A 26,667-nucleotide genomic window follows, 5' to 3' on the forward strand; every position below is an offset into this window, starting at 1 on the left:
CTCAATACAGAGTTCTAAAGCATAGAACATAGGAAATTAGAAAAACACGTGTTAAAACCTGAGTCCCCAAACCTACATTCACCCAGCTTTGAAGGTCTCTGAAGGACTATTATTAGACTTTCAGTGACAGAGTGTTCTTCTGAAATGTTTCTGTGAGATTCACTGAATATTCATGGGTCAAGAACTTTCTTTGTCAAATAAATATAGAAATGAATAAATAGAACAAATACAATGTTCACATGAGTTTGAAAACATTTCTCATCATAGCAATTTACTAGGTTTGGTAAATAATTTACTTTCATTTGGCAGAACAGAGAGATATTGTGTATTCTTTGTACATTAAAATTTAACTGTGGAAGGGAGAAAACTGGAGCTAGAATTCTAAGAATGACAATGGTTGCAATTTTTAGATCTTAGGAATGGTTTTGCAGGCCAATTTCATTACTTCAAGAACATTCTGGGGCCACATATTTTCAGATGAAGAAATATAACATAACTACCTAGTTATGTTAACTGCTGGTAAAAAGCCAGCAAGTTCTGCAGTAAAATCTATTAGCTCAGACCTCTAACAGCAGCTAAAACCCAGGTCATGACAGATAACCTAAAAATCTCAGAGGAAAGGCATTTGAAACCCAGCACAGAGGTTTAGAGGGAGAAGTTTTCATTCCCTATTTAGGTTTTTGAAAAACTTGAATTAAGGTCAAGAGACAGCTTCTAAATTCAGAAGTTAAGCAAATAATTATAAAAAAATGACTGTTTAATGAATCTGTACTTAAAACTTATTATAAAGCTGCCATAAAAATTCCTGTGCTAGAAATAACATACGACAGGCAGAAGACATTTAGAGACTGCAAAGTACTGATAGCATGCAATTGCAACTCATTTCCATGACCTAGTCAGAGAGCAGAAGCTCAGGAACTTTGTACTGAGCAGAGTGCTCAGTACAATTCAACACAGCAGTGTTCAGCACTCTACCTAAGCAAATTCCATTACCATTTACATCTTGAAGGTGCCTCTCATTACATTACAGTGGGTTTTAAGAAAAAGGATCACCATAATGGTAGATACATGTATGGCATATATTTAATGAGAACATATTTATGATTGGGGGGAGTGAGATGGGAAATGTTATAAGTAAGACCAAGTTACATCTAGTATTTTATATTTAATTATTCTCATTATTAAGATTTTGCTTTGCAGATCCTTCAATTAATATCTAATGTAATCTTTTTCCTAGACTTTCTTTAGACAAAAATGTATCTTGCAATGACCATATAAAATATTAAGAGAACAAAACTACCATGTAATATTTTCCCTAAAATCCTGTGAGGATGATATATTTGGAAGTTTATTTGGTGAAGCAGTGGATGGCACTGTTGGGCTACAATTATAAGGCTATAGATGAAAATCTTAAATTGCTGTGCTTAAAAACAAGATTTTTGTGACTCCTTCAGGCACACAATTTAGATATAAACTCATTCAGAGTACACCGGAGATTTTACAATCAATGTGGAAGTTAGTTCATGTACTGAAAGGAAGTTTTGTAACAGGAGAAGTATTATTTTAGATGCTTCTACTGAAGGAGAAATTTTACATGCTTGGTTCACATGGCAGCATGATCTCGTTTAGGCTAAAGAGTACAGGACTTGGCACATGGAAGAATTGTTATGGATTAATTTAATGACTGTATGCATATTATTAAAATGCTTACCACTGAATGTCAAGTATGTGTGTTTTACTGCCCACAAAATCGATTCTATTTCTTAAAATTGCTCACAATTAATGGTCATCTTGTCTTTCCTTACAGACTAAAATTGTGTACATGAATGGGGTGAGGAAACAAGGTTTCTTTCAGTTGCTCTTATGTATTCTTATTTGAGGCATTACTTAAATGAATATCAGTTTGGGAAATTATCTTAGATAAAGGTCACCCTGTATTTCCCCAGAACAACATATTTTATGAAATTCTAGGGCATGTGTGACCAATTTTTAGGATAGTGTATTAGCTGAGGGGGGGAAAAAAAAAGACAATTAAAAATACTGTCTTGGCTTATACAGTCACAACAAACTCAATTTCAGTCATAATAAATATTATACTGACCATGAGGAAAGTGATATTAGAAGCATTTTATACCTGTTCACATCTTCATCAATGATGAGGCAGAGAGTTCCCTCAGCAAGTTCGCACATGACAAGAAACTGGGAGGAGTGACTGGTGTGCTAGAGGGGCCTCAGGAGGCTGGTGAAGCGGGATGGCAGGAACCTCATCAAGTTCAACAAGAAGCGCTAACTCCTGCATCAAGGGGGAACAAGCCCAGGCTTCGGTACCTGCTGGGAGTCACACAGCTGGAAGGCAGCTGTGCAAAAATGGAGCTGGGGGTACTGGGGGACACCAGGTCGAACATGAGCTGGCAATGTGCCCTGGCAGCAGTGGGAAGTGTTATCCTAGGCTGCAATAGGCAAAATATTGCCAGTAGGTTGGGGAAGGGAATCCTTCTTCTCTGCTTAGCCTTGGTGATGTCACACCTGAATTTCTGCATCTAGTTCTGGTCTCCTCAATACAAGAGAGACAAAGATACTCTTTTATACTTACTTTTACTACTAAATTGATCCAGGTATTCTGTAGATACTTGTTTTTCTTGAGGAGGGAAGACTCAAGGGAGCCACAGAGTCGTTTATAAATATTTTTTGGTTTTCAATATTTCTGAGGCTGGGGACCACAACTCCTCTGGACAACGTGTCCATTGTTGGAGCACCATGACAGTAAAAAAATAGTTTGTTCCAATTGCCTTTTATCCTGTTACTGGCAGCCAACAGATGTCTAGACCAGTTTATAAGTAAAAGAAAATGTTAAAAAAACTCAACAAAAGGACCTATAAAACTCAACCCTGACTACAAAGCTGTTCATACAGATACACTATAAGAAAGCAATATTTCATAGACAAAACTGAAAGCGTAATTTGATCTTTAATCTCTTACATGGTACATATGTAATTCTCTCATTACTGATACACCTAAGAAACTAATTGGGTTTTATGCATCCATTTGGCCAGCTAGCAAAACTCTGATAAGTAATAATTCACTATCAGTTGACTTCAACTTGCTTTCAGTTTTGAACAAGTTGCTGAAAAAATACAGGTTTTATTATGGTTGGTTCTGAAACCCGTGTTGTTGAAACTGCTCTGGAAATACACAAGACTTTCAATATGCACAAAAAAAATATAAGATAAAGTATAATGAAATCTGAGAACCTTATGAAGTTGAGAAAAAGTAAATTAACTCTTTTAGATATATATGATTTATGCAGTAACTTTGACAGACAGTCTTGTATTTGCTGCAAAAATGGTAGTATTTTCACCAACAAAAGACACCTTTTTAGCAATGCCATTAGTATCAACAATCTAATATATTGAAGTGTAGAACTTGAAATGAAGGATGGAAATGAAGGCTAGCTTTTAGGTGCACATTCAGACTTCCTAGAGGGCACTTCATCTTACAACAAAGCTTCTGAACAGAGATAATGAAATTGAGCATCTTGAGTTCATGGGACATTCTGATTTCTTCATATGTCTTATTACTTGAAAATGTCAGGTAAGTTTCTAAAACACTGTCTTAGCTTTCTAGAACAACATTTGGAGCATAGCTTCTTGCCAGTTTCTCCAGACACTCCTCCCTCTACCTTGTTCTAACACTGCCTGCAGAAGGCTGGGAGCCCAGCAGCCCTTGAGATGGAAATCAGGAGCTGTGGACACAAACTGCTTTGGACTTCTCAGCACTGTGGGGTTACTCTAGAGCTAAGAGTTTCTGAAATTTCCTCTTGGGGTATTGTGTCTAACCTTGAGGACCCTGAAAGAATTGAATTTTCCTTTAGGGTCTCTGGGACACCCAGATGCCCCATTCTGAAGACAGTCCCTTGTTTGATTTCACACGGGCTTCAGACCCTCAGTTTCATAGCAGGAATGTACACAGCCTTTCTTCTAAGGTACCTTTTGCTTGCTAAATAATCTGGTCCTTCAGCAGTCTGAAGGAATCCTTCCTGCCATTCTTTGAAGGTCCATCAAAATTCATCTGCTGTCATGAAAACAGATTTCAAAATTCCAGATTTCCAAAACCTGATGCTTTTTAATTGTGTTTGTGTAATAAAAATGTATTTCTAGCGATGAGCAAACATAGTATTTGGTGAAACTTAGAGCACTAACGACAAACCTCAGAAGGAGCTACACTCTCCTTCAGCTACAACTGCCCTTGAAATAAGGTTGCTAATTAGATATCCTAACACATATGGAAGTTCAAAAGCCATGTGTGGCTGTATTACACAGATCTGTGGCTTTGTTTCAAAACTTGAACATATTACAATATGAAGGCTTTTTTTTTCTGTTTTGTTTTGTTTTTCATTCTAAGCATTTAGTATCTATCATGCTAATCAGCTTAACAGGCTAAATATTCTTGAGCACATACCCTAGATATATTTGACCAGCTTATACATGTATGTTTAGACTCTGAGTTCATGCTCATTTACTTCAGTGTATACTAGAAAATGTAGCCTTTCTTGTACTCCCTCTATGTACAAATTATTTGTGGACCACTACCTTTAAAGGCTGAAGAACCAAATCTTAATAAGGGAACTGTTCTACTCATATGCTGACCTTTGTGGACCAGTATTCTGTCTCATTGGCAGGGTGGTACAGTAGTGTCTCCTCTATGCTAATCTCCAATGACTGTAAACTGTTAAGGTGATTAACTAGATGAGACAGTTCCTTCACCACATGTACAGAATCCCTGTGAATTGGGTCATATCTGCATATTTCACATATCCATCATAGTAAAATTTGGGGAAGAAAAGCAGGGTATATAATAATTTATACAATCTTTTCTTTTTTCTTTCTTTTCAGTTACAATTTTTTTATTTACATTGAAATTCCATATAAACTTAGAATAAGAATTGTTTAAGTTATTGACATTATAAAATTAAAACTCTACTAAAAGTTCCAGATAATTAAAATTCCATTATAGCTTGCACTTTGATACTGCAGTAAGTAGCATCCTTTCAGCTACACAAAAGAGAGAAATGAATCTATATTTTGATTCAGATAAGAATTTCACTAAAACACAAGGGCACAGCAGACACAACACTGGAATAATTATGCTTGCATTTTAAATCTGGGTATGAAAGTAATTTTAACAGATTACAAACAAATCAAATGCCTAATATTAAAATCTCAGAAATGGAGGAGACTAATCCAAAAGGAAAAATTCTCTGGTCAATCTCCTGCAAATATTGCTATGACTGAGATGTGAACAGTCTCAAAGGACAGCTAAGTATATAGTCATAGTAATATGCTATAATTTTTCACACAGTTTTATATAGGCACAGAAATATGTTAGAATTTCTCATTGCAATGCTTTTTACTTGTCAGGTATTTTGAACATATATTCATATGTATACATATGCACACACTGATACACATATGTTTGCATATGATATTTTATGAAAAAATGGAAATCCAAACACAACTAGAAGAGTTAATTAACAGATTATAGTTAAATAGAAACTTAATTGTGACAGAACTTTTTTGAGAAAATATTATTTCCCAGTAGAACAACACTGAATATTTCCTACAGGAAGAAGTCACTATCATCTAAAATTAACACTTCTCTTTTTAGGCCTTCAAGGTAGAATTTAACATTTGTTTTACTGCTCTAAAACAAACATATAGATCATAGACATAGTTTACATTTCCAAGACTCCTTCCTTAATGACTGCAAATATAATATAATTACAGTATCCATACATCCAACATCAAACATGATTTAATACTAGAGTAGCTGTAAAGCACTTTTTTATCTATCAAGGTCATATCTTGATGGCTGCCCAAGTTCAGATAAATCAGGTGTTAAGCAGGCACATCTCCAAGGAATCTGATAATTCTCTCATCTGCAATCCTCAGCATATCTTATTATTTACTGCCAAAGAAATGACTGATTAATTTTGTCATCTTTACTCTGTGAATCTTGCAAGGCTGAAACTGGCTGCCCTCTTCTGCAATGCCTGATCAGACCTATTTAAGTTGATGCCTTTGATCGCAGACACTGAGGAGCTTGCTGACTTAGGCTTTGACTAAACATTCCTCCATTGCAATATTTATGCACAGAATCCTAAATGACAACGGACAGTCCGTGTAGATAACTAAAACTTGTAAGATGTTTCCACTATTTTACTGATGCTCAAAGCAGCTTTACTTGTACTAGAGGCATCAGTCAAAATGAACAATTGAAACAAAAGCCCAACAAATTTTGCTTTGATGAATACTTTATTTCTCCCAAATGAAGTATCTGAGGTCAGGAAATAAAATCTTTTATTGGAAAACTATGCAGTCTGATTTTGTTTTCAATGCTTTAAATTCTTTCTGTAGTGTGATGTCATGTTCAGTTTTGGAAGCTAGGGGCATTTTATCATCAAACTGTTCCAAACAAAATTATCAAAACAAAGCCAATAAAAAAAACCAACTACAATGGAAGTTAAGCCCTATGGAAAAAAAAAAAAAAATCTGCCTCTAGCTCTTTATTAATCACATTCCAACACCAGAGGCTAGAAGTACATCAAACTGCACCAAATCCTTTTCACATGACAACCTCATAAATTATTCAACTCATTAGGAACACCAAGAGGCATAAAAATAACATCAGTGTTAAGGATGTTTTCTTACAGAGAAAGGTCAGCTAGAAGTTTCAGTATTAAAATCTAAAGGCTTAATCCTCTGAAAAGTAAATACATTTAGATAGAAATCATGAATACTTAAATGCATACTAGTTTAACATTTCATGTTGATTTTAATATGTATATGAAAAGCTGCAATTATTTTTTAAATTCTGAAAAATTCAGTCTATAGTTAATTTTTATGTAACCACTAAGTTTGATGAGCACCATCTGTGTACAAATCTGAGTTCTAATTTTCCTGTATGGTGAATGCACTAACAGGTGTTATATACATACAAAGTCCACGGTTTTAGTGATTATTTGCCTTTCAAAAGCAATACAGCAATTAGCACAGTTTTGTACCCGACTCTCATAAAATCTCTATCCTGATGTTTTGGAAGATCATGGAGAAAATAACCCTTTGTCGAATATGAAATACCATATACAAATGGGGGAAATGTCCTCTTTAACCCAGCTTAAGGAAAGTTTATGACTTGAAGTCCTGCACATGATAGCCTTCACCTTTAAGTAAGGATTAAGTTACACCTGGTAGTATAACTGCACACACAGAGATTAATTCATGTGTCTAACCTTGTTTGGATCCTAGCTATTTGCCTCAACAACCACAAAGTTGGTGAAAAGTGTAGGTCATACAGAGTTAGCTTTATATCTGTCATATTCAGAACTTTTGGCAACCTTAGCCTTTGGCTAAACATCAGATGAAAGGTTCAACTTGCTTTGTGAATGATTACTTAAATTTTTTTACTCCTAAATGCTAAAGAATCATAGTATTTTCTTTTCAGCACAAAAACAAAAAAAACCCAAACAACAAAATACCCAAAAAACCCAAAACAAAACCAGAAAACTATCATAATATTCTTTAAAAAACTTCTGTCATTGCTACGCTAGAGAGGTATCCCAGCTTAGACCAGAGAAATAAATTTGCTTTAGATTTTTGAATATTCAGATTCCGTCTGCTGTACAGAACTCACAAACATATGAAACTTTAACACTTTAACATGTTGTAGAAGAATTTGTAAGCATGACCTTATTCCTCTTTTATACTCCAGCTACATCTCCATGAGAACCAAATATTATCTAATTCTTCAGTATCTAAACCTAAAGCTTCTCTGTATTCAGTTCACTACTGAAATCACAAGTTGTTCTTAAAAATTACTATTGTTAACAAGTTTTAATGCAGTTCATGATTTACAAAAAAAAATACTTTTGGCTGAACTTTGCAAGCTAGAATAGAATTTCTGATATTTTTTAATTCCTCATTCACAAAATGTCTCCCATGGAACTATTATGACACATTTGTTGGATGATCTATTTAATTCAGTCACTCAAGAGAGACAAGTTTAGTTGCTTTACCAGTGTCTCAAAATTAGCGTCTGGGAATGCTAGAGAAGTACAATGTGAATCCCTTGGGGATGAGGGAATTTAACAGCTCACAAGCTCAGGTCTTCTGGTTCATTAAAGTGTAAGAATTGAAAGAATTCATTTGCTAAGAATATGTTGTCCTAGGAATTCTCAGCACTGTCCTTGAGAAAGAAGGAACATGATTCTCAGGCATTCATGGACATCAAGAAAGCATCATGAGCTATATTTTTAAGCTGAATTAATACTGACCATATTCCACAGCAGCTTTTAGGAGAGCATCAGCATGAGTAGACCCAAAAGCATTGCGAACAAATCTCCTCCGTCGGCGCAAATCATCTTCCCAGTAATCCAAGCGCCAGAAGTCATGCAGTTGGCTGGAAAATAAAGAACACACACATCAGCACCTACCACAGCTTGAACTGTATTTACATACATTATAGTATAATTTCACTGCTGCTTTCCCATTTGTGGAATACAATCTTGTAAAAACATGTTTTACTAAAACTTACAATATTCTAGCGTTTCTTTACATGCATTTATGTATTATAAACCGCAGCACTGCCTGCCTCAAAGTGTTCTGCCCGCTGCTAAAAACATTAATCACACTGAACCCATTAACAAATGCAGCATCAAATTACAAGTATTAATGGCACAGCTTGCTTTCTTTTACAGTGTTTTTAACAAGGCTTGTAAATCATAGAATGGACCTCAGTGCAAATAGTTTGCAATTTAATGACTATGGTCCCTTAGCAGACTGAACTTAAAAGTATAAAATATTGCCCACTTGAATTTTGTGGAACTATGATTAAACTAATGTGCTGAAATATTCATTGAAATAATTCCCCACTGCCCCTAGCAACCTGAGAAAATTGCAATTTTATTCATTATTAATAACACTGAATTAGAGCAGCAAAAAAGTTCCACCATGTGGTAATTGTCTTGGTAAATTATTATTCCAGCACTAACAGAGTACTAGGATGATTTTATAGCTCCCAGCTAATACAAGCCATTAACAACCATGGCCATCTTAGTGTTACATTGCCTTTTTACGTTCAAAAGAATATTAAACTCCTGTAGAATTATATAAGCCATTGTTAATCTATATTAAAGCCAAAATGTACACATATATAACCACCTGGTATTCAACTTTTGTTCTAAAGAACTGACCAGCTCTACTCCCAGACAACTTGACCTTTTCAACACAAACCTCCCACATGTTTTTTTATAAGTTATTTGGGCACAGCTGCATTCTAAGCCAACATTTAAAAAGCTTTTTGGATCACTAGGAAGAATGCAAAATGTTTGTGGATGCATCCTTATCTTCAAAGTCATAATTGAACACACCATACACTTAAAATTATTCTGTAGGACAAGACCTTGCAGACCCTAACTAGGGAGCCACTGCTTTAAACCAGTCATTTTCAATCTATCTGTAATGCCCTGGATGTGTGTGATCAAAAGACAAAAAAAAAAAAGACAAGAGAGTTTACAACTCATGAGTATAGTCCATGTCTTTGTTGGATTTTTCTAGTTGTTATTTCAGCCACTGTTTTCTGTATTTCCTTCATTTTGACAAGCTATGTTCTGGTAGACATTTCCAGAGGAAAAGTAGAAATATTCTAATGTAGGACAGACATTTTCATTCTTTACAGTGAAAATTTCTTTATATTTCTCTACACAGAAAAAAACATTTTTCAGTGCTTTCATTAGTTATTGTCTAACTTTACTAACTGCTGTCATGAGACCTGGATCAGTTCTGGAGGGCAGGGCACCACAGGGAGTGGATCTAGCATCCTACCTTCTAGCCACTAACAAACTTTAGAAGCAGCACACAGTAATTTTTAGTCAATGGTGGTGTTTTTTGCAATCTGAATGGAATTTTCACTGTATGCTTCTTGAGTTCTGTGTGAAGGTCCTACATTTATTTCTGCCATGCAGAACAGGCATTTTTACTTATTTACAAACAGTGCAGAGGCAACTTCAGTGGTTTTTTGAAAGGCAAGAAACGTTCCCACTTTAATTCCATTTCAGAGTAAGTCATGATAAGACAGAAGTAAAAATATTAATGAAACTCTTAAAAAAAGGGAGATCTCTGAAATTATGTGTACTGGCAGCAATTAAAAAAACACACTTATGTTGATAAGAATGATCTATGTAAGAATAAAAAACATAATGAAATTAAAAAATATTCAAAGACTAAAAAACTACATTTTTAATTTGTTCTGTGTTTAATCCAGCAATTCATTACTTTGATTAATCAGTCTGAAGATTACTGTATATTCTCAATTTAAAGTAAACCAGATTTTAAAGCCACCATTTTAATGACGTGTTAAGTAAGAAAGTGATGAAATTGTCATAGGATTAAGTCTATTTTGCAGATCCAAAAAACATTACAAACTCACCAGGGATTGAAGCTTGAAATACTTAATAATGGTGCAGAATTAAAATTTTTGAGAAAAAAGAAGAATAATTTCTAATCACAGATTATATAACTTTTAAAAATAGAACTGAAGCTTCTTACAGCTTTCTACTGAAGTCTATCCCACAATGTTACTGCTTGCTTCTAGCTACTGGAAGTTGGTATCTCAACCCTAAAGAAAAGGTTTCTGGACTTTAACAAGTGATCAAAGATTTATTTTTGACTCTTCGAGCAACATCATTAACAAAAAGACAAGATACTTTTCCTACTCTTGTTAGAAAGAAACCAGACACTTCAAAAGACGATGGATCCCTACTTAGTTTTGAATGAGTTGCATCACTTGAATAACAGGCAGAAAAAATGGTGTGATTTTCCTTAGATGTTGTATTATTACATCTCTAGGTTAGATTAAAAATACTAGTAAAGAGCAGACTGTGGCAGCATTTCTAGCCTAAAATTAAGAATTTAACCTGCTTTAGAAGTCCAGTGTTATGGACTGAATCAGTGTTAAATTGTCTAGCCGATAGATTACAGTACTTTAGAAATACTTATATTCTAATCCTGTGGATATTACTCAGGCTTTAAGATTTTTGAGGACTTTAGGTAGCTGTTAGGTAGTTCTAAATGATGGTTGTAAATTAAGCAGAAGTGTATTTTCTAATTCTGTACTAGGCACAAGTCAGTCCTAGAAGAGAGCATGTCTGCAAATCGCCCATAACTCTTTCTGCTACAATGCATTTTTCCCCAAAGTGACTTGACTAAATCAAGTAATTTTAGTAATTCATTTCTGTGACAAGTACAATATTTCAATAAGCTTTACTTTTCCTTATAATTCATACCATTAATAATCCTTATTTCCACAGCCAACTAGATTACATGTAATTTCTCATTCCTCCATATCTTATACCAGTCAAGTGACATTTTGAATCAGGCTTGTTTGAATGAGGAAGTGCATATTAAGCACAATGTAATGAATTTTTTTTAAGAACTAAAAGTTTATAGCATCATTTATGAGCTACTTCCAAAGACTTTTAAAAAACCAGAAATATATCTATATCCCTTTAACTGAACAGCTATTTAAAATGTACCCTAAAACACACGACTCAAAGAACTCCGCATGATGAGTTTAACTGTCAAAGATGATTTCCTTTCAAACTACAGTATAATCCAATATAAACCTTTCTCACCATAATGAGAACTGGCATGAAAATAGTAATACTACAAGGCTACTAACAATGAAAAAATTTATTTAGAATGGTATGGTGTTGTAACTTAATCCCAAATTTCAGATGTGCAGTATTTCATATAGTTAATACAAAGAAAATACATGTTTTAATGGAACAAGCCCTATTGTACTACATACTGCAGGATTACAAATTTTGTTTCACTGTCATCACTGGTACCCACCTGACAGCTTGAGGTGTATGTTCTACTTCAAATACATTTTTCTTGGCCAGCATGAGAGGGAAAGGCAAACTGGTGTTATGCTGCCTTGGGTAGCCAAGATGGACTTCGATAAACTGGGAGCAAACAGCTTTGAAGTCTCTCAAATGCAGGGCGCTCTAAAACTCAGATCTGCCCAGAATTCTGCATTCACACACACCTTCCATGTGTATGGGGAGAGAGATTATTGAGACAGACTAAAGTGTTTCAGGTAGCTCAATTATCCTCTCAGAGGAGAAACCGTCGAGTGCTATGCCAGCAAAACAATTAAGAGGAATGTCAAGTCAGCCTGCAGAGCAAAGCTCTCCCTGCCTTTTCACATCTCCATGGCTTGAACATTTAAAAGAGAACTTTTGAAAAGATTTTCTGTTAACTCCTATGGCCATAGCAGCAATGAAGAGCATAGGAAGGGTTTTTTCTTGGACTTATGAATACTAGCTGTCCTAAACCGTAAGTCTTTGTCCATCCTCCACGCATTCAGCATCTGTGACAACAGCTGCATGGCTGTGAAACCCAGTCCCTTGTTCGTGAACAAGGTGCAGTTTGCTCACCTACAGCAACTAGTGGCAAAAATGAACAGTGGAGAGCAGCAGTACACACATCCACAAAAGATCCTCAGACTGCAGCCCAAAGGATGGGCTGCCAGATGGAAGAGATTAAGTTTGAATATATTAATGAAGAGACACAGGCCTGCAGACATGGGGGAAGGGGGAAAAGTTGTTTTGAAAAAGAGGTGGGTCACAACTGGAAGGATCTCAGAGAATCCAGTCTTTGTAATACTAGAAATACAGAAAATACTAGAAAAGGCAAGGAACTGATGATCTATAATTTCAAGAATTAGTCCTGGTTGCTTTTATGTGACATATTTTAAAAAAGAAAAAATATTCTTTTCACAACGTGGAATTATGACTGTTTTGAGAAATGAGGAAAAAAAGGTATATTTGGAAAGCATAAAGTATTCCCCTTATGTAATATATAGAACAGAAAATGAATGACATTAAAAAAAAGTAAGTAAAGGAAAATTTGAAATACAAAAAAATACATAAGTACTTCTGCAATATTTTGTAATATTTAAAGTCAGAATATAAACCTATTTGCCAGAAGATCCATGCAGCAGAAGTCTTCTGTAACAAAAAAGGAGCAAAGAAGGTTCACAAGTGGCGTTGCAAATAGATACAGTGACTGGAAATAATATTAAAACCTGGAAATATTAACACAGGGAATAAAGATGTAGTGAATCTGAGAAACACCTAATGTCTTGAAAATTGGAAAAGATCGTAAAAAGGGGGAAGGCTTTCCACTCGGACTTTGAAATAAGGATGAAATAGAGCACAGAGAAACTCAAAGTAACAGCAAACAGTACTACTGATCATCAGAATAGGAGCAGAGGAGTCACCTTTGAAAAGCAGAAAGAGAACTGCCAACAGTTTCTCTGCTATGATCATGTTACTAATGGTCTTGCATTAATAATGAAGGACAAAGCTGAGACAATGGAGAATTTGCTACAAATGAAAGAGAGGAAAAAACTATCAGAAGATGACTAATGATTAAAGATCCACCAAATTTATGGAGAAGAACTTTCTAAGAACTGTTTTAAAGGGCAACACCCTTTCCAGAAAGGAGGGTTTGATTTATACAGCTTTTACTTTCTTAAGGGACTGGAAAAAGGAGTATTTAATACACACACTTAATGAGGATTTCCAGCTCCTGAAACTTCTGTATCTTAATTTTGGTGAAAAAACTGAGAACACCTCAAAAGCTGAAAACAGAAATCTCTCAATTTGAATTAATCTTCAGAGAGATGAGATGTTACAAAGGAGAGTAATGTCAATAGATGTGAAAGGGAGGCTGTGACAATGGAGATGTTAATTTTAGCAATGGCCTACTTAAACCATAAACTTCTAAGGCAGTAAAATCTCAGGATTATGGATTTTAGTGTATTGCATAGAGTCTGAAGGAAAAAAACCGATAATGAATACACAAACAAACAATGACAGTTTACAGATTGCCTAGATTTTTTATAAAGCTTATGTCTTCAGAATGAGTTGTTCACTCTGGAATGGCTGCAGTATTATTAAATAGTAGTAAACTTCTACCAAGAAGCAGCAGGTGTAGGGAAATAAAGCTAACCATGCATAAAGCTAAATATAGGGAAAAAGTTGAGAGAAAAAAGCCACGTACCTCTTAAAAATAGCAATGGAAGTGGCAAAAACTCAAATGTCTACAAAATAAAACTAAAGATAAGTAGAATTTTTTAAATTATTGAATTGATTTAGCATAAAATATAAATTTAAAATAATGAGAGACAAGTTTGGCAAATCTATCCAAGTACTGATGGGCAATAGTAGGACACTACATGTAGTACAGCTAAATGAAATGAAACAATACAATTTCCTAAACTTATATACTCGGCTCCTTTTAGTGAATCCAATGGCATTGAATGAAGAACTGAAGCAACTTACAAAGCAGATACATAAATTGTCGGTGTTTGACTCACCAGAATCACAAAGGGCTTTTTTTTAACAAAATATGAGTAACAACTGAATGCAATTGCACCAGATTCTAGAGATAATAAATTGTAAACTTAGAAACGCTAAAATGAAACAAAATTTAGGGTTAGAATTAAGACACAAAAGATTATTTTCGAAAAAAGAAAAAGGAAAAGAAAGTGGTTAGAACAATACTCTGGTTTAACTCAGATTTCTGGTTTGGAACCTTAATTCTGTTTCAGAATGTGGTTTGCTGCCACTCCAAAGAAAGAGGAAACAAAACACCCAAAGCACAAAAAAGCCATTTTATAGTTTTAGATAAATGAAAATTTGTGTAAAATTCCCATTTGGAAAATACCTTGAAAGAACTTAGAGTGGTTTAGGGCATTTTTATTTTTAATGTATATTTTTTAATGTCATGCTATCTCATTGCAATGGGTACTTAGTAAGATTTCACAAGTACTGCCATGCTGCCTCAGTATAACAAACTCCAAGACTGAATGAATTGGGGATCATCTCTGTCTTTCTTAACTGGCTGCAAAAAAGAGACAGATGGAATGGCTTAGACTAGGAGCATAATTATAGTTGGCTAAAATTAAGTAAAATGTATTCCATGATAAGTGTGCATGATAATTTTCTTATTCAAAACGTAGAAATATCTCAAAATTTAATTGACACAAAACATGATCTAGGAAAGGATCATTGAATTTCAAGCCAAAAAAAAAATTGTTTCATGTTTTGACTAGTATGTTTGCTATAACACCACATCTGGAATAGGCTGCGTGCCGTTAACATACACTCCTGCTTTTAGAAAATACAGTATGAAAATAAAAACATTTGAAGACTTTTATTAATTTAGAAAAATGAGAAAGAAAAAAATTTGTGTATTTTCATTGGAATTTATGCTGTCATAACTTTTTTCCAGAAGATTTGATCAAAATAATGTTTTCTAATTTAAATGGGTTTAAAAATGAAATTTCCATTTAATTTTTCTACAGTTTTTACAAGCACATTATCTACTGTTAGCAAAATTATTTTGTTTGTTAAGCACATCATCTGTGCAACACAATATCAGACTAAAAGAAAAATTAAAGTGGATACCCTCTGACTACAAAAACAGGAGACTTCATGAAATAATACAACTTTTTGTCAAAAAAAGTATTATTTTTGTCTGGAAAGTATTGTGTGATTTTACTGCTGTAATCCATAAGAAATCAGATAAACATCCTAAAAAATAATTTTTTTCTTAATTTAACAAAGTAAAATGCTGATTTAATAAATTAAATCAAAAGAAAAACTTTTAGGACAACTATTATTTTGCTATAATGATGCTGTTTTTCGAACAATGTTAACTTTAATAGATACAGCTCTTATGATATTTAAGATATTTCTTATTTCTTATGCTATCTAAGATATTTACAGAATTAAGTTTGGGATTTTTTTTTCAATTGTAGTTTATGCTCTGAGCTTCAAACATTAAATATTCTTCCAGTAACAATTCTGTAGAATGGATTCATCTGATGATACAATTACCTACTTCTGTTCACCTTTTCAGCCAAGAACATCAAAGTGTATGTGAGTAGGAAGAATGGTGAATCAATTCTGCCTAGGGAAGATGAACAATGGTTGCACGAAACAGATAAACTGGCGTTATGACCACTGGAAAGTAAGAGAAATCTTTCTTGTAGTTATATTTTGCCTCTTATTGTTGGACTCCTTTTTTTTCCACAGAAATTAATTTAAAAAGCCCAACTCTCAACTCCCCCCCAAAACAACCCTTCCCTATCTGGGGTCTTTAAGTATTATTTGCTTGGTTCACCTGTAGCACTGAAAAGGGAAGACTGAGAGAAGAATATATTCAAATCTCACAGAGGCACCCTACTCCTTTGCCTTCTGCATGGGCATTAACTTTGCTATTTATGTAGATAATAGCATGCTTAGTTCTGAGTGTAATGAATACAGCCAGATTATTTCGGTTGTTTTTTGTATTTTTTTTCTGGAGAGAAATTGAGAAAAACCCTAAAACACAATGATCTCTTTTTCCATTGAATTCTGAATAACAATAATACCACTGAATTAAGAAACTCCAGTAAACAAAGCTGGAGGTTGTTTTTAATGTCACCCCCATATAGCCTACATCAGTACAGTGCAGAAGTCCTGAAATTTTGCAAATGTTCTAATAAAGCAGTGACTTTTTACAAGAAAAATAAGTCACTCTGTATTTCAAGTTTTTATGTATGATATTAAACATGTATCTAGGGACAGCAGGGTCCTAACTTCTCAAAAAAATTCTGAGCCTTTATGACTTGTCTGCAGGTCTAGAGAGTTATATAGTAGCTAAAATTTTGTACAGTTAGGATTAGTGTGCTGGGACAAATGAAAAACAGTCCCCAGATTTCCAAGTGGGCATCCAAAGTAAAACAGCTTGTTGCAGCTCTGGAAAACTTTGGTGCCTCACTGGCTTACTTAAAGGTCAAACACTAAAGGCTCAGACTTGTAAGTAGGGATAACATATGTGACTGCTGATGAGGATGCTGTCCCAGCTGTCTGCTCCATTCCAGATGCACAGATTAAGGTGTCTGAATCTCTTGTGAAGGAACTACTGAAGAACCTACTGAGCATACAAATTACAGCCCAATTTCAAGACAAACCAGCAATGACTTGTCAAAAAATCTAGAGCTGTGCTTTTAACAGAAACAGCATGGTTGAGATAGACAGCTAGGACTTGTTATCTCATTAGTTACTCCTGTTTGTAAGTCACAGCATGAAGGTTATGGAATACAGGAATAAAAATTTAGTCTCTCAAAGTCTTTAATCAGAAAAAATAGAAAATGTTCTCTCTAAATATTTTAAAAGCATTATTCAAAAACTAAACGACAATGCTTTATTTTTTTTAATATACATATACTGTTTCTTAAACACCCATAATGAATTACTGTTTCAGATCTTTATAAATTATTCAAGCTGCAACTGTTTAAAGACAGCTAACTTATTAACCTGGCATTGAGACGAAATAATTAGCTTCCTTGAGGCCTAACAACAAACAGCAACAGTAATCAAAATCTACTAAATAAATAATAAAGTTTTATCTAGGCAATTGTTTTAATTTCCATCATGCAGAGCTGTTTATTAAAATGCAAGTCTAATAATACAGTATTTTAAAAGAATAATTATTTTTGCAAAAATGCCAATTCGAGCTTGTTAATTGGAAGTATTTGAATTCAAAATTTATAGAAGCCTGAAGTTTTACATCTCCTGCAAGTTTTTTGGTACAGATTTATTTTTCCACCTATCATCCAGAAGTACAGCATAAGTTAAGAAAAAGCATATATCTAGCTTTACCTTAATGTTGTTCTTAAGACCTGAAAGACATGACAGGCCAATCAGTTGATATGCCTTGTCTGGTGTATAAACAATTATTCCTATCCCCAAGTACAGCTTGTATTGATGAAATAAACATTTGCCAAGGGGCATGGCAATGAATGCTCTAGAATTTTTAATAGAGACCATGTTTATAATACTATCAAATAAATACTGAAGTAATCTTAACTTTGATCTTTTTTGTTCCTGGGGATTTTTGTTAAAGCTAAAAAGCCAGCTTGGCAAGTAAATCAAAACTTTTCTATTTATACTTTATTTTTGACAGTCAAGAGGTTCTTCAGAAGTATAGAAACAGTCTTCTATAAAACATCCCAAAATACATCAGCATGACCTAGTGATTTATTTTGGGCTCTGAAAATATTATATGAGAAGAAGCAGACGTGACATTGGAGGGAAAAAAAAAAAAAAGAAAAAAAGATGACACCAAATTATAACTTCTTTGTTTTCCGTCTTGAAATAAACTGCTATTTTTGAGGGTTCTGACAAACAAGTAGGATATACTCTAAAAAAATTTTGCATACAAAGTATTTGGCAGTCTGTTACTCTGGATATACTGTTTAATGTTTTCCTTCCTTTTGCCTACTTAATCTGTTACATGATTCTGTGCGACGGTCATGAGATACAGATGCTTTTCTCTTGTCTGTAGCACAAATCTGGGACATGACCATGTGTATCTTCTGCATTTTTCATGCAGATTTACAGTTCAGTTGCTGTTGTATAGTAAGTATGACTCCCTATATGGATATTCTTTACAAATATATTACAGAATGTGTATTTGGCTGTATTTTGGGTGTGTGTTCTTGAATACCACAGTTAAAGAAAAATCAGCAGCAGGAGTTTAATAAATTTATACAACCCTCCTCCACTTTTCTGTGTAGAATCACCATAAGGAATTACAATCCTCAACCTTGCTAATTAAGCAGATTTTATACTTTACATGTTCATTGGAGGTTGTTGGTTTGAAGGTTTTTTCGAGACTTTATTACCACAGTTTGTATGGAAGATGGGAAATGAGAAAGGGGTTCAAAGCCATCTATTAGGACACCAGAAAGGAAAGCTTACTGATTCAGCACTGAATTGGACAGTTGATGGGGGGAGGAATCATACACCTGGGAACAGAGGGATGTGCTGCTCTCCCTCCATAGCATGGGTAGCTAAATTTCCTGATCCAAGAAAGCAACAACTGAAAACATCACACAAGTGTGAAATGCAAACTATGAGTTGAGAAAAGACAAAATTCTAAGAATAGTTCAAAAGTGGGACAAAGGGGGACAAAACGGAGCTGGATGCTGTCAATACCTGGCTTTGAAGGTAATTTGGTGATAGCATTTTTTGGTTTACTTTCTCTAAGCTGTAAATCTCGATAATTAGGAATATTTTGTGGCAAAAGTCCAGTGACACATGCACTTGAATGAGTGGATTTTGAAGAGCTGTTGAAAAGTCACATATGGCTTAAGAACCATGGCATAAGTCATTTCACCCTCAGAGATTCTCCAAATTCTAATGTCCAAAGTGGGCAAAAATATAGTTTACTCTCTTTGTTCTTCACCAGTTTCATTCTTTTGTAACCTCTCAATTCATTTAGCTGCTCCAGATCTCCCCTGAGTAGCTCAATAGACATCTTGTTTGAAGATGCTGAGAAGCTGACGATCACCTTATCTTTGAGAACTGCTTTTTCTACAAGGACCAAAGTGCCTGTGACCTCAGAATTTGTTTTCCTTTCTTGCAATCTGGGAGACACAGTTCAATTACTGGGAAGTTAATACCAGCAATTAACAGTTGTAATTTACTGGAAGATTAAGGTCGTCAAATTATGCCAAATGATAGCTGAGTTGAGTTTCTTTTATCTAACTTAAGACGTCAACATTATTGACATTCAACTAATCAACCCAGGCCCATTCCGCAGGCAATGGAGAGAACTAGTTTCACCTTGGGAAAGGCTGGGCGATAGGATAGGAATCCTAGTGCTCTCGTATCAATTAACCAAGGTCTCAACACTACAGAAAGTAAAAAGCCTGGGTTTCTCATGAAAAAAATCTGCTAAGACTTGTGTGAATTGTTGAGGGAAGGATCATGTCAGAGAACACACATGACTGAGTGAAATCCAAGAGGCAGGATTCAGAAAATGTAGAATTATAGGCTGTTTGGGTCCTGTTAAATGAGAGAAATGGAGAATGTGGTCGGCTGACTTGTCCCAGTCTTATTTTACTGGGAGTAAAAGTAATATGGAGGTATCTTTTCATCATCTGATTAACCCGATAAAGGGAGTCCTGAAAGATAAACCAGGAAAAAGCTACAGAAATAATAATCTTTGTGTAAATTGATAAAAAATTATTCAAAGTTCCACTTTTGAAGAATGGGTTTATCATTTTATTGCTATAAAATGGAAACGGAGAATCAGAGGGTTAGCATTCAAAACCCCCAGATTCAGACTGCAAATGCCTTAATTGAACTGATACCAAATAATGAACATAAATAATAGAAATTCAGGAAACAAAAGCTATATAAATTCAACCAATAAACAAAGGACTGACACAATCAAAAAACCAGACTATATCATTAAAGCAATTGAAAAAGTCTTACAGTTAAACACTTAAAACCAGAGCACTCTTTATTATATATAATTCAAAATATCGACTATTATTCTGGAGAGACTGAATCTCCGGGGTAGTATATAATTATTTTAATGGAAGAAATATAATTTTTTAGGCTCAATTATAAAAGGGAGTCTGTTAAGTATAAGCTTATACAAAATCCCATTAAAATCAACAAGATATTTAAAATTAGATATGTTTCGGGAACTATTCTAGGGGCTTAATTCCACCAAAATCTGAAAAAATATTTTATGCTGATAGTAGACTATCAATGCATTTTTCTATATGACAGATTGAAAAGTGATTAGCAAAGATATATAGAAATTTCTGTTTATTACATTAAAATAGGACTTTAGTTGAGGTTATTTTGTTAAATTTTTTCCTTCTCTTTTTTTAACAAGCAAACTACCAAACACAAAAGACAAACAGTAACAAGCTTCCAAGATGCCTAGTAAAAAATTGATTGAATTGACACCAGTGTGAAGAGCTGCTAAATCACTCTGAAAGATTACTAAACTTTTTTACAGAAAATAAATGTAGAGTTTACTCTCATCTCCTGCCTTAAAGGACTTTTAATTAAATTCATAAGTCTTGTACAGTTCTAGAATAGCTTTTGCCTAGTATATCAGACTTTATTTAAGAAACCAAAGCAACCTGTGAGCAGGTTGGTTAATACACATGGCAGGCCTGTACTCTGCATTGCTCAATAGCTATGTTATTTTTTTTCTAATGTATAAGTGAACTAGTCAGTGATCAAAGTCTAATCAGCAGAAGACAAAATAGTTCAGTTCTTTATTTTGTTCTGTTGATGGATACTTATAGAACACGACCTTCCATGAGTCTTTCTTTTTCCTAACCATCTCAATTAAATTGATTTAGTCATACTCCTACTGTCATTGACTTGAAGCACCCTTTTCCTTCTGCAGATGCTCTGCAGTTAGTGATGTGGGTCCAAATTGCACATACAAACTAAGGTACAAAATGTATCAGATCTACTATCATTCTAACAGCAATATCCTCCCCTGGAGCAATAAAGCTGAATTATGGACCAACATCTCTTTCTAGGTTAGCATTTAGTCTGTCTAGTTTCTTGTGTGGTTTTGCAGAGAAACAAAAAGGCACACACAAAAATGTGTTCCCAAATAAGGAAATAAGCAAATAAGGATTCTGCGTCAATGTATCTCAAACCATGAAAATATACGTAATACTTCCTTTATTTAGCTTCAGGAAGACCTTTGGAAAATGACTCTCTACCATGACATCTATGTAAAATGCTATGTAAATACTCTAGCTTTACCCTCCACCACACTTAAAACTGTGTTATGAATTAATCCCAGAGAGGAACCCAAACAAGCTATATAGCTCAACAGATAAATAATTACAGAAAACACTATTAACAACTCCAGTGAGTCTCTGACCGTAGTGATTTAGAAGAAAGTATGATTTGGAATTTATACCCTATCAGTAATCATGGTTGCCAAAATTTATTTACGATAGAGTGTTGGTGCTTTCTGACCAGCCTTCAACCAGCAGCAGGAGCATTGGTCCTTGCACAACAAAACCCTCTTTGCTGATAACATAAATATCTACACAGGCTTCAGCATGGCTGGTACAGTAGACAAGAGGCAAATTAAAAATCTCACATTCCAGGAAACATGATGTCCAGTACTGACTCTCAATAATACATCTTTCTAATAGTTCTTTTATTTATAATACTTTTGATTTCACTATAAATGTTTATAAATATTTATAAAAACTGTTCAGTGAACATCTCTTGCTTGCAACAGGCTTATGAAATTAAACAGGAAGAAAGCAGTCAGGTCAGATCATTGCTCTTTCTGATATTAAATACTTTTCTGGTGTGAGATCAAAATTTTTTTCAGAAATAAAATCTGTGTTCTACCTTTGCTCCATATGAGAATATTGACAGCACACCAAAATGAAAAAAAATAATAATTAAAAATTAGTGTAATATAGTCTTAATACTTCTAAAGTACCAGCAGGCATTAGGACTATATGGAAATCTGTAGAAAGACGAAGATGAGTCTCTCCTTGCTTTAAGAAGTTTTACTTGTTAGATTAATTTTTTGCCTAAGAGTATTCAAGGTATATGCACAAGGGGAGAATCATGTCCACTTTCCCTTATTTTCAAGTAATACTTGAAGAAAAGTTCTTTTTAATTTTCACATTGTGTATCGAAACAATAAAGGAACCACCATTCATCACTGTGAATTACACGTACACGCTAAATGCCAAAATCCAAAGGCATGAGAATGCCATTCACAATATAACATTACGACTGCAATGATATGGTGATACTCTCAAAGCCTGTGACAACAGATCAAAATGATTTTTTACAGGCTTTGCCAAAAAGTGTTTCTCTCTCAAACATATGCACAAATAATATTTGTGCCTAAACCATTACAGCTGATTCTGTTTGAGAGAAAATACGATCATACAAGAAAAGCTATGGTGGACTGAGCATGCTTCCCCCATGAATCACCAAAGTTTTGTGGAATGGAACACTGTCAGCCTTTTCTGATAATGCTAGCTCATTTTAAACTAGTAAAACATTAATTGGAATGGGGAATGAAAGGGCTACGACCATAGAATTACGATCTGGCTCAGACACAGGCTCATCTCTTAAAACACTGCTCCAATTCTTTATGATTTTCCCCTTTTGAAAATAGTGAATCAGTGAGGAAGGTTTAGTCATTCCCAGCTGGCTTCCTTTTGCCAACAAAGCCACAACCTGGCTGGCACATTACAGTTGCAGTAAAGAGGGTGGGTGGCAATGAGACAGAAACAGCTACATATGTGTATCATTCTCTTCTCTCTGACTATTACACAAAGTAAAATAGCTCCAGCAGAAAGGATTAACAGAGACCTGTCCCAGAATAAGCTACAACCTGCTAGGGGAGCGTCAAGGAAGGAAAAAAAGGACATTTTGGAGCCTCGCAGTTAAAGAACAGAGACATAACTGAGAAGGATATGATAGTGATGTTTAATATTATAAATGGCACCAAGATGGTGAGTTGACAACAAGGACTCACTATTTCTCATAAGAAAAGGCCTAGAGAGAACATAGAGTTATCAAGCAACAAGTTCAAAACAAATGATGGTGCACTCAGTGTGAATTTCTCACACGACATACTCAAGGGTATGGGGTGTAGGGTACTCCATGCTATGTGATCTTGTGGTCAGACGAAGTTTAAATGAGTTCTTAAGAGGATAAGACATTTCCTTTCACAGATGGGAAAAAATCCACCAAAAGTTATTAAACTCAAGGATATCACCTCTGGTTCAGGAAGTCCCTGAGCTACAATTTGCTGAAAGCTGGGAGGATATGCTGGGGGAGTATCATGGTAAAGTCACCTGGGGAAATACTAAACTCCTCCCCAGGCCTCCTCTGCTGGCAGCTGACAAATACTGGAGTAGCTAGCAGGCATGTAATCCTATTCTTGCAGTTTGCTGCTATATGGCTTTTTACTGTTATTTTGGGGCTGATTGCCCACTGCCATTAAACAGCCCCACATCAACTAGGTGTGAATAAATTTTCTTTCCCAGGTTAACAGCAGTACTAAGTAACTCGTGACATTGCTCAGCTAACGAGCATAGGACAGAACGTTTTCAGCAGAAGGATTTAGGCTCTGTAATTATTCTTTAGCAGAAGGTTTCACACAAAGGATAAGACATACTTACACATACTAAAAAATTCATAGGTCTTGAAATATAAACTAGCTTCTAATATAAAACTCCCTAAGCTTATGAGCTTTTAATTTTCTCCAATGTCATCTAGTTCTTACATTCACAGCCATGTTGCAAGTATTATTCTGTAACATTTGGATAAGTTGACTGTTTTATAATCTTACCCTTTATTCTTTTTGACTAAGTGCAGTGGATACAACTGTATGCTGTTAAGCAGGGGAAATTGATAAACCCATGAAAGAAATTCACCAGGTTTCATCAATATTATGGTAGTTTGCTAGTATAAAAGACAAATCAACCTAGATCCACTTCAAATAATATAATATAGAATACAAAATTTCTTTTACATATTTTTGGATAAAAATTACCCCTTTTTTTGTTGCCATTCTTTAAAGAGAGGTATGAATAGAATTACAAAGCAGCTGAGTCCGACAGTAAACTTTCTACGATATGTATAGTCTAAGAACATTTTGGAAGGAATGTCTTTAACAGCTAAACTCCATGGGATTAGACAGCAATGAAAATGTTACAAGTAAAATACCTTCAGAATTTAGTATGTAACTGAAAATTGTGAACCAAAAAGAAATGTGAAGTTAAACAAAAGGAAAAAATTAGTATGCTTAAGGCAGCAGTTGATCCATTTAAAAACCACCACTTGATCTGTTCTCTTTTCCTTTGCAAAATCCAATAAACTGCCATTATATTCCTTTTAAATGGTTCCATTACAAGGATTCTATAACAACAGACTAATCTCTTGATAATTATAATAAATGCCTGTAATCAAAGCAGGAACCACTTAAAATAAAGAGAAAGGCTGTTTTCCATCAAACTCATTGTAGTTCTGTGACCTTTGGAGCATTGAGCTACATCATACGCTGCCACCTCTAACTGCAGCATAGCTTTCCTACCAATCTTGCTCAAATAAAAATAAAAAGGACGCAAGATCAATGGAAATGTGGATTGACACATGGTAAGCGTTCTTACTTTCCAGCTCTGAGACTTGTAGAACATAAAAACCTCAATTCGCAAGATTCCAAAGGCTCAAAGCTGGCAGGATGCAGGCAGCAGCTCTTTCACGGGCTTCCCTTCAGGAGGGAAAGGGGAAAGAACCAGAGCAGTATTTTAAAAGATCATGCTACGGCACTGTGAGCTGTATATCACAAGTAATGCTTAAGAAAGTATTACTTTTCAGAAAGAAGGGACATTTTATCACAAAACTCGATATTGTATTCACATGAACAAACAATGTTTTCCAGAGATCATTTAGGAAACCAAAGGCTGATAAAATTACGGGAAATGACTATATATGATCAGAATGGCTTTCATCTGCATTTTGTTAGACCCAGCATTGATTTCACTTTTCAGCTGTGAACAGCAAGAGGCCAGCTGTGGCCAAGGGAGAGAGCAAGCAATGAACCAGGGTCACAATAGAGGCTGAGTTGTCAGAAAATTTAACACTTTTAACGACTAAATCTCAGCAAAAAAATCTTCGAGTTACAACCACTTGAAAATTATATCCAGCGGGTCCCACAAACTGTCAGAGAATAGGAGATTTAATTTATGACAAAGTAAAACCTTTGAACTCTAGTTATGTGAATAAACAGCATTATAAGGGGAAAACAAACAAAGCAAGGAAAATATAAAATACATCGCCTTCAAGGCAGAAACAACTACATTTTACTTCCTATTCCCAGATGTGTTAAGGGGGAAATTTATGACAGGAGACTGAAAAGCAAGATTCCCATTGTGAAACCCTTCACATTTATTTAACTAAGCACAATCATTGAAAATGACCTTTATCCAAACCCTTCACAGCTGTCTTAAAATGATCTAAAACTATTGCCAGATTTTCTTTAACTAACATTACTTAACAAAAAGTCATTACCCCAGGGCCATATTACACTACTGGCAAGTAAACACAAATCCATTTTAAACTACATGATACGAAGTTTTAATGAAATATTGATAACAAATTGAAAACTCCCCATTAAAAAGGTGCCAAACAATACAAATCATCTTAGCTTTCTGTTCCAGCAGTAAATACTATTTCCCTATTTCTGATAACATATTTATCACCTATTACAGATACATATAAAAAGAAATATGGCTACTGCTTAAAAAAATCTTACATTTAAAACTATTATTAAATGAGGTGTCAAAATTATTTTTAAATGAAACTGCTCTAGCAGCATATAGTGAAAAAATATTATCATCTGTTCTCCAAAGACAGTGCATCCAGAGTGTACATTACTGTAAAAAATTAAAGGGCTACTGAAAATAAATTCATATGGCAGTTTTCATTGCAGTACACTAATAATTTAACAGTGCATTAATAACATTTCGTTCCAAGACTTAAAAAGTACTGTGTCAAAACGATGAACACCTTAATATTTTTCCTTTTTTTTCTTTTTTTTTTTTTTTCATGAATACTAAGCATTAAGATTAAAAGACTGTTGCAGGAGATGGCTTCCTGCAGGTCCAGGTCAACTGACAGGGATTAGGTAAAAAAAAAAAAAGCCATACTTGTGGATTCAGAACAGAATAGCTTAGCTT

At 34.6% G+C, this 26,667-nt stretch overlaps 1 protein-coding gene across 2 annotated transcripts in view; it reads right to left on the reverse strand.

Moving 5' to 3' along the window:
- Nucleotides 1-26,667, reverse strand: part of NBEA (neurobeachin) — a 461,177-nt gene that overhangs the window by 175,017 nt on the left and 259,493 nt on the right. For both annotated transcript variants that reach the window (XM_058860312.1, XM_058860303.1), the window contains exon 39: nt 8,330-8,454. In XM_058860312.1, the coding sequence (XP_058716295.1) occupies nt 8,330-8,454 (125 nt within the window). The remainder of the gene's footprint in view (nt 1-8,329; nt 8,455-26,667) is intronic.

The sequence above is a fragment of the Poecile atricapillus genome, chromosome 1 (assembly GCF_030490865.1).
Source record: "Poecile atricapillus isolate bPoeAtr1 chromosome 1, bPoeAtr1.hap1, whole genome shotgun sequence".
Classification (NCBI taxonomy): Eukaryota; Metazoa; Chordata; class Aves; order Passeriformes; family Paridae; genus Poecile; species Poecile atricapillus.